General features: G+C 33.2%; 1 protein-coding gene across 1 annotated transcript in view; it reads right to left on the minus strand.

Annotated features, from left to right (window-relative positions):
• Positions 1-738: 738 nt before the first annotated feature.
• The window catches only part of LOC108743599 (innexin shaking-B-like), a 29,962-nt gene continuing 21,322 nt past the window's right edge, over positions 739-9,378 (minus strand). The window contains exons 3-4 of the mRNA XM_018479178.1: positions 2,521-2,740; positions 739-1,694 (exon numbers count right to left, since the gene is read on the minus strand). Coding sequence (XP_018334680.1) covers positions 1,156-1,694; positions 2,521-2,740 — 759 coding nt within the window. The 3' untranslated portion in view covers positions 739-1,155. The remainder of the gene's footprint in view (positions 1,695-2,520; positions 2,741-9,378) is intronic.

Genomic DNA, 9,378 nt, shown 5'->3' on the forward strand with positions numbered 1-9,378 from the left:
TGCTCAATGATTTATAATGCCGCATTGTTGTCGTTAAATAGAGTGAGCGTGACGCTATATAGAGTGTAATATTGTATAGAAAACAATGTAAACCAACCAAAGTCAAGCAATTTCGATGTTTTAAGGAGTTTGTCGTTAAATCGAGTGACGTTATAAAGAATTTACACTGTATTTATATATATAAACGAGTATATAACTACCGTACTGTGTTCAAATTTAAATTTCAAATTTTACCGCATACCCTTAATCCAATTTTTGATTATATTTTACCCTAATTTCTTTGCATAATTTGTGTCGGCAGTTTTGGAAGTAGATCGATGGTAATATTCTTTTTTCTTTATTTTCAGTACACTAATAGAAATTTAAGTTTACATCTAAATATTTTTGAGGATTAATTATTTACGTATATTCTAAATATTATTTCTATTTGTACTTGGACAGCATTTATATATATTCATTTTCTATTTTGAAAATACAAAATGCAAAGGGCAAATGCTTCCATTGTAGTTGATATTAAATTAAGATGAGTTATCCCTTCATTCGATTCTTGTAAAAATAGAAGCCGAAATTCTGATTGTATAGCATAAATTGATTAGACCCAGGTTGTTATAATTTCTGTATTTTTACGAGTTACTTGGGTTGTAATCACAACAAAAATAAAAAATGAATCATTGTAATGTGACGCATTTTCTAACCTGGTATTGTTCTATAAGAATNAAAAATACATGAGATATTCTGATCGATGAAAAAAAAAGTAAACGTCGGTGAAAATGAGACCTACGACTTTATAAACTAATGATAAATTGGTTCCTCTGAAGGACTTCAGTTGGCTTAGTTTCTCCATTATCATAATTTTGTGTCTCAGGGCGGTGGGGATTTTTATGAGAGTTTTGTTGCCCTCGATTTTTCACTCGTCTCGATTATTATATTGATAGTCTATCAGTCTACACTTAAAATTGAAAAGAAAGAAAAATATTTTCCGAGCATCATAATAGACAAGTTTTAAAAACAATTTAGAGCACCCTTGAAGCTTCATATATCATTTTCTCGGTTATTAAATTGAAGTTTGCTTTATCTTTTTCCCTTAAATATTTTTATTACATGGTCTTTTGAAAATATTACGAAAGGATAAGTACCATTTAATCGTATTAAAAGCTACGCCTCTTGGATATCTCCTTTAAATCCGCCAATGTGGTGGAAATTATGTCTACCGATTTTGTTTGCCAACTCTTGCATTACGTCCCTAAATATGACCGTGTCGACGTTTTCTCCGAGCATGTAAAAGAGAAACCAGTCGCCCATCTTGCTCTTACGCACTATCAAGTCAATTGCGTCCTTCCTAATCAATCTGTAGCGCATGCGCAATAGATAAACTCGCATGCGCGGCGAAAAAATAATTATAATCCTATAAATAACGGTAACAAACGTTAATACCGCGAGAATAATAAACCAAAACCACAAGAACACATAAATCTTTTCGTTCACCACATTCAATGGCAGAATGCAAATGGCGTCGTGTCGCTCTATCTCACCCGACACCCCATATTTGTGGAACGTGCACTTTGTCATTCGGGGAAAGATTTGGATCATTGGGTCCACGCGGTCTTCCTGGTCGCTGTCCAAGAACGCTATGACGTCGATGCCAAAGGTCAAAAATGCACCGTCGAAGAAGCGATTCATGAGAAACATTTGCCCTGAAAAAAATTGAACAAAACAAATACATATGACAGAGTTTCACATACGATAGAATTTCACAGGAATAAGTACGAGAACGAACATCACTAAATAATTATATGCTATGTATGTAGGTGTCGCTCTAGCTAAGGGAAGTACTTTTAGATGTTTCACATCTACTAGTTACTAATGCTAGTGGGTAGAAAGTCCTTCCAGAGGGTAGAAATCGTGGGAATGTGTGGGTGATGACTACGGAAAGAAATATGAGATAGATGAAAAGAAGACAAAGAAGAAGTGAATGATTTTATATATCTGTAGAAAATTATTGTCCCGATATTCGATTAAATGATCCAAGTAACTAGACAAAAATTTGGATCAGCACTGGCGGATCTGGAATCAAACTGGTGTCCTACCGGACAGTCTAAACTTTTAGGTCACCCTATAGTGTCACTTTACTTTATAATAAGTTCTTGGTAAGCAGTTGGTGGTAAATCTCTACAGATTACGCTCTGTTTTGGGGTTTAATTACTGTATCACGTTGAGAAAAACTAGTGAAAATGTGCATTCATGGTTGGCAAGCGTAGTCGTCTGGAGGTTTAGACCATTGCTTAGCATGGCTCACTTAGGCAAATGCTGATTATCTTCCATTCTATTCTGTCTTTATTTTGTCTGTCTCATATTTCTCACTCCAACCACCATTCATCCATTTCCACGATTCCTAAAATGTCTGGAGAGATTGTCCGTCCAGCAACATTAGTAGTATTGGGAACGAAACGCCCAAAAGTGTTCTTTTTTGTGTTCAAGATTGAAAACCTTTGCGATATTTTGGAATGATTGTTTACTCACCTACTACGTTTACAAGGGCCAAAACCTCACAGAGATAGTACTTGTAAGCCCACCAATTGTGATACCTCAGGTTTTCCCACAGATAGTCCAACATCAGCTTCTTCTTCTGTTTTTTCTCCAAATCAGTGCATATACCAACATCCAGGTCCATCATTAGTGCATGTATCTTTCCACCCTCCCAGTTTTTCCATAGCCACCTCGGCGTGTAAAAGAGCAGCGCCTAGAAAAACTACGATATATAGAAAATAGCCTCAAATCTAGTTTCGGAATTTTCAAAAAAAAAGGAAAAACGATTGAAAGCTGATGTAACTAATTATTTATACGTGAGCGATATATGTACATATGTTTTCGATGTTGTATTTTGAACCTTGAACTACATTTCCTTCTTACTGGTTAAGATTTTATGTCCTAAGGTATTCTTGTAGTGGACCAGAATGTTGCGGCAAAAATAATTTCAATTCACTAAAACAAATGTGGGTTTCGAGGATTACAGCCTTTTTTTATGAGTTTTAAGCCTAATTATATCCTGCGAGGAGTGGCATGTTTACAGCATTGGTCCCGTTACACAAGTTAATCCGACAATTAAATAAAGGAAATACTTGCTAGGAATTTTAAATCCCATAAACCAGCATATTTATTGCCTGTAAAACCGTGATAAGCAATCACTTCCTGTCAATGAGGTTACTGCTATGAAGGAAAAGAACAAATTACTAGTTCTCGTCTAAGTTTAATTACAAATGCTTTCAAATTATTGAATTTGTTTCTAACTATTTCTCAAAGCGATTTTGTTTGCAGATTTTGCCTCAGCGCCATGTAATATTTTATTTCCGGGTTAGTTATAACTTCCCGAGTTTGCGGAACGTGATGTTTTGAGAGTCATGCTGCTTTCTTCCTCAGTTTGGCTTTGAATGGTTTTGTTTGTAAACCGCATCTAATGCATCGATTAGCTCTGAAATAAACCAGGTGCTAGGCTTCCTTCGTATAAACGCTCATCAAGGACCTCAACATTTTGACAAAATTAGTAGGTAAGTAGTAGCAACCTAAACGGTAGAAATTTTAGGAAGTGAAATTTAATATCTTTTACTACATAAATATTTAGTTTTGCTCATTTTCGGTATCGAATCCCGGAATCGCTTATTAATGGACGAGAAATAGAATGTGCTTTGAATGACTAAATTATGATCAAAGTTGACAATTGTATTTACGTATCTATTTCGGTTTAGTCAGATTTAGGAAGCCTAAATATGACGTAGTGCAGATTAGGATTTTCTCTTAGTCTTTTTGACCTTTTACTTCATGTAATAATACTCTCTGACTACCCAAAAATGTCAATTTTTTTGGGGTTTGAGTTAAGGGTATCATCAAATCCAGACGTACTCAGGAGATTCTAAATTATCGATAAAAGTACATTGACATAAATGGCCACTCTCTTATTGGTTTGATCTTTTAATTTACTTATTAGTTTTCTCTCAAAAGAGCAAACATTGTATTTTTTGGGGTCTGACGCTAGGATTTCTTAAGGTTATGAGGGGGTGAGGCAATGAAGAGGTCGGATTCGGATGGCAATTTTCCTTTTACTTAATCTCCAAATTTGATGACCTGTTATTAATAGTTTCACAATTTGCTGTGTAAGGTAAACCAGTGTTTCAGTAATATAGTAACTCATTCTCACTATTGAGCATGAACGTCAAAAACGGCTCATGTAATCATTTCAGATGATTGTTCGTTTTTGTTTTGATAATAGTTATTTCCGAAAATGCACCCTGTGGCAACCGTCCAAATGGTCAGATCACTGACCGCAGTAACATAAACGTTATTAACAGCAAATGTAAACTCACATAAAACTATGAATTCAATTTATTTATTAGAACAACTGGGCGTGATTGCGAATAAAGTTGGATTGCATCTCTTTCCTGGTTTGTTAAATTGTCAACGATTGCGGTCCAGTCATGGACCGATCAGGTCCGTTTTCAGCTCTAAATTTAGCCTGAAAAACTCAATTAGATTGCACGCTCGCGTGCGTGTGCTTGTGTCTTCGCAGATTTAGAAACTGTTGACCTCTGTACGAACAACCGAAGCAGCTGAAAAACGCACTTGAAAATAATACGCACAAGTCGAAACTGTGAAACGTTAAATGAGACGCAATGTGAAGAGCGCCATTAGAACGGTTTTATGAAAGCCATGAAACTTTGTATTGCAATTACAGTAAGGTTCGAAAATGTTGGCAAAGACTTTTCCTTTTAATTTAGTTTTTATTTTTTGAATGCTTCTTCAACAGACTGTACAATCACTCTAACGAATAGTAACTGTCTAAGGAACAAAAAGGTTTTAGTGAAAAAACTGGTCAAGCGCTGATTGGATTTGTTCACTGAGAGTACATTACATACAATTCCTGTTAAATATGATAGGGATACGTCAAATAGCTTACAATTTTCACTGTCTACCTCAGTAAGTGATTTGAGATAAACCTTCAGTTGTTGATCGCAAGATTTTTCAGTTCAAATATTTCTCATTATTAGTGCAACACTCTGACTTAAACGCCTTCGGGTTCGGAACAAATTATTATGTACTTTTTACGTCTGCTTTTCCAGAATTCCAGGTGAAATTTTTTTAAAAATTAATTAAATATTTTAAATGAACTTCAACGAATTACTTCTGCAGGTCCACATATTCTGTATCTTCAAACTTTATTTTTATATCAGGGGTGAAAAATCCAACATTAATCAATATTGTGATGACGTGGGATGATAATTTACCTTTTCATTTTTTTCACGATATTATCAAGTTGATTATTGTTTTTGAAAAATGTTGAAAGTTTTGAAACAATTTGTAAATTGTTTAGAAAACAAAGGGTTGTATGGAGGGACAATGTTGTTCGAGTTGCTATCAGAAATAATATTACTGGTATTGGCTTTATTACGTCCCAAGTGCTTAAATCCTTTGTTTACGTTATTGTTCATGAAGTTGATGGGGTCGTAATTCCTTACTAGAGTGTTTTTGATTATGTGCTTGCATCGATAAAGGAATGACTTTGCCAACCAGATTGTTTTTTACTAATAGGGTTGTTCGAGTAAAAATGAAGCTATCTCCTAGGATACATAGGTTTTCTGAACCAATCAGTTAAATTTGGTTGTCAGATATGGAGATTTTTAGATCTAGTAAGCAGATACTATTGTTGGATTCCATTTCGTTAGTAAATTTAATCTTATCATGATAGTCATTAAATGTTTCATTTATAAAATAGACTTTATTTTATACTTTAACATATTGAAAATAAACAGTAGGTTTAAAGTCTAAGAGTGATGTCAAATNTGTAATGTGTAATATGTAAAATATGATCATTATTTTAATTCTTGTTAAATATCGATGAGTTGTTTTTGAACAAAATGTGCACTGGATTATACATATAGAATAATGTAAATATCGCCACGTGCAACTTTTTTACCAATTTATGTATACACATTGTGTAGATATGTTTACAGACCTGTACATTTTGTCCATAAAGGCAGTTTATTTTAAGAAAGAAACGTATTATCCAGTTTAAGACGTGCAGTATCATGACTACACATATAAGTAGGTGTGCAAGGAAGTAGTAGGTATGAATTTAAATGTTTAAAAATAACAGGAAGTCCCTGTGACTCATTGAAAATCCTTTACGTAAAATTTTAATAATAAACAGCACATGTCAAATTTGAACATGTGGATTTTGTACTCGAGTAAAGAATATTTTTTGACCACTTTTTTATACTGATATTTGTAGTGGACGCGGGGGGTCGAATTGCAGATGGTTACGAACAACGTTTTCTGGATAAGTGACGCTGTCTTGCTTCGAGTCTAAAGGTCGTCATCAGTTGGAATTCCTTCTTAAATTTTTACATCCGGCGTCGGAGTTGGAAGGACTCAGTTTTAATCGGTAGATGTCTCAATAGACACAATAAACCAGCAAAGAATGTTTGATTTTTACCGAAAGATGTCTTCTGATCATTAATTGAGTAAGAAATTTAAATTAGCTTTAGAGGAATGGTCTCTCATATTTATGTTTCCAATTGGAAACTTTTGACAAAGATTTGTGAAAATGTAAATAATAATAACTAGGCATGGCTTTAAACACTAATTTAATAATTACTAGAACAAAAAAGACATTGGTCTTAAATGCGCACATATCATGTGTTACACTTAAATATTATGCTCACCTGCAAATATTTTTAAAGGATTATAATGATGATTCACCGCAATGTAGGTGAATAAAAGATATGTCTACTAATTTTACTGTTTAGAAATGAAGTGGGTCAAGAACTTGGCAGTTGTTAAGATATTAATAAATGGGGTGGGCGCCAAACTAAAAAAAAAAATGCTGTAATTCCCACCCATTTCAAATTCATCTACGTGCGTTCTTTTGTATCGTTGAAAACTTTTTCAAAACTTTTTGGGTGGTCCAATTAATAATATTCGTCATAAAATGTCATCGTGACAAGTGTACTGACTTAATATTATATGACAAGTAGGCAATGTTTTTGTTAACTATTTAGAAAATAAATTTTAATGTAAAATAAAACAAAAAAATCACTCTTTTAATACGGGAGATCCGTAAACTGTAAATAAATGGGATTATAGTAAAATATGCCTACGGTAAAACAATTAAATAAAATGATAGACTATTTCGATTAAAAGATTATTCGGATCGCTGAATTATAGTGATTAATTGAGCTATTTGATAATATCGCCAATCATTTCGATTAATCAGAAAAATATTAATCGAAATGATTGATTACACAGGTCTGCCAAATTTTTTTTCTTTTGAAAAGTTTTTTTCTTAAATTGTTAATATTTGTCGTAATTGTCTTAAAAGTAATAGAAAACGATATTCATATGGTATATATCACGTCACATTAACCCATAAATGCTCCAGAACGGTCAATATATAATTTAATAAAGTATTTGTTTATTATACGAAAACTGTCTTTCATTTCCACAAAAAAAAAACAAAATGCCTTTCCGAACAACCCTATACATATACAATAATTTCAGCTCTTTTTTCAAAACACTTTTTAGTTGTTATTTTCGGGTATCGATCGGGTGTTTAAGAGAAATTGCAAAAGTAGATTTTTTTACGATACGGACATTTTAATTTTCGTTATGATTCAGCAAGTTTCTTTTAAGTATTTTCTACTAGAATCAATAAATGGAATATTTGTCCAGTAAAACAAAATTTTGATGAGATAGTCAGAATCACTTAGGAAGCAAAAAAAAATTAAGAGGTCTGATACCAAGAACGCATTACATTGAGCACATTTTTTGATGGGGTGAATAAGGTGTATATGTCAAATAAGATCTTTTTATAACGCAACTCTTATAAAAAAAGTAAATAATCTCCTCTATTTGTTTATAAAAAGTCTCATCGATATCGGTTCAGTCGTTTCAGAAAATAGCCAACAGGCAGACAAAAGGTAGTCTAGATTGCTCCTGGTAAACTTTCTTCTTCGTGTAAGTAAAGTCTCATCGAAATTGATTCAGACGTTTCGAATATTAGCTTACATTACTGTTGACAATCTCCTCAATCCGTTTATGAAAAGTCTCATTGCCATCGGTTCATTTGTTTCAAAGATTAGTCCGTATTGATAGACAAGCAGGTAGACAAAAGGTAGTGTAGATTNTTTATATTTGCAAAATATACACCAATATTTACATGCTTAAGATAAATTTATACAAAAAACTTTTTTATCGCAGACCCGTGTTATTTTTTTACAGTCGATAAACGGTTGCTAAACTTAATCATCGTTGAGCCCAAAGATAACAAAGCTTTTTGGTCTATTTTCTGTTTTTGAAGCCGGTTTTTGATTTGTTTTAGTTAATTCATTTCTATAAAATGTTAATATTGGCTTGCTTCCTACCATCATCATCTATTATCATGTGATTTTCTTACATTCTTGAAACTAAAACGCCAATTTAGTGTTTTTCAAACTAGTATTGCCTTTAGATTAGTAAAATTGGAAGCGTGGTAGCCTGGTGTATAGTATTTTTACTGATTGAAGTTTTTTTAATGTAAATACAGCCACGTGCAACTTTTTTACCAATCTATGTATACACATTGTGTAGATATGTTTACAGACCTGTACATTTTATCCATAAAGGCAGTTTATTTTAAGACAGAAACGTATTATCCAGTTTAAGACGTGCAATATCATGACTACACATATAAGTAGGTGTGCAAGGAAGTGGTAGGTATGAATTTAAATGTTTAAAAATAACAGGAAGTCCCTGTGACTCATTGAAAATCCTTTACGTAAAATTTTAATAATAAACAGCACATGTCAAATTTGAACATGTGGATTTTGTACTCGAGTAAAGAATATTTTTTGACCACTTTTTTATACTGATATTTGTAGTGGACGCGGGGGGTCGAATTGCAGATGGTTACGAACAACGTTTTCTGGATAAGTGACGCTGTCTTGCTTCGAGTCTAAAGGTCGTCATCAGTTGGAATTCCTTCTTAAATTTTTACATCCGGCATCGGAGTTGGAAGGACCTTTGAAGAAGATCGCCACTCGTCCTAGGACTCTAACCGACAACGGTCTTTAGACTCAAATTGGGGTAGCATCATTGCACCTATTGACTGCGAACGCCTTTACCAATTTTTATGGATAAATTCGCTAAAAATATAACTAGCAATTGCAATGTTTAAACAATGTACCATGTAAAGGATCCGATAGATAAGGTTATGTGCAATCGATTTAATTTTTTCCATTAATCGATTAAATATAGTAAATTTCTCAAAAAAATAAAACCTAGATCAATAACCACAGTTCTTCTTTAAAAGTTTAGGAAGTCTTTAGATACAGATAATAATAGATATACAGT

This window comes from Agrilus planipennis, unplaced genomic scaffold (genome assembly GCF_000699045.2).
Source record: "Agrilus planipennis isolate EAB-ADULT unplaced genomic scaffold, Apla_2.0 scaffold19, whole genome shotgun sequence".
Lineage (NCBI taxonomy): Eukaryota > Metazoa > Arthropoda > Insecta > Coleoptera > Buprestidae > Agrilus > Agrilus planipennis.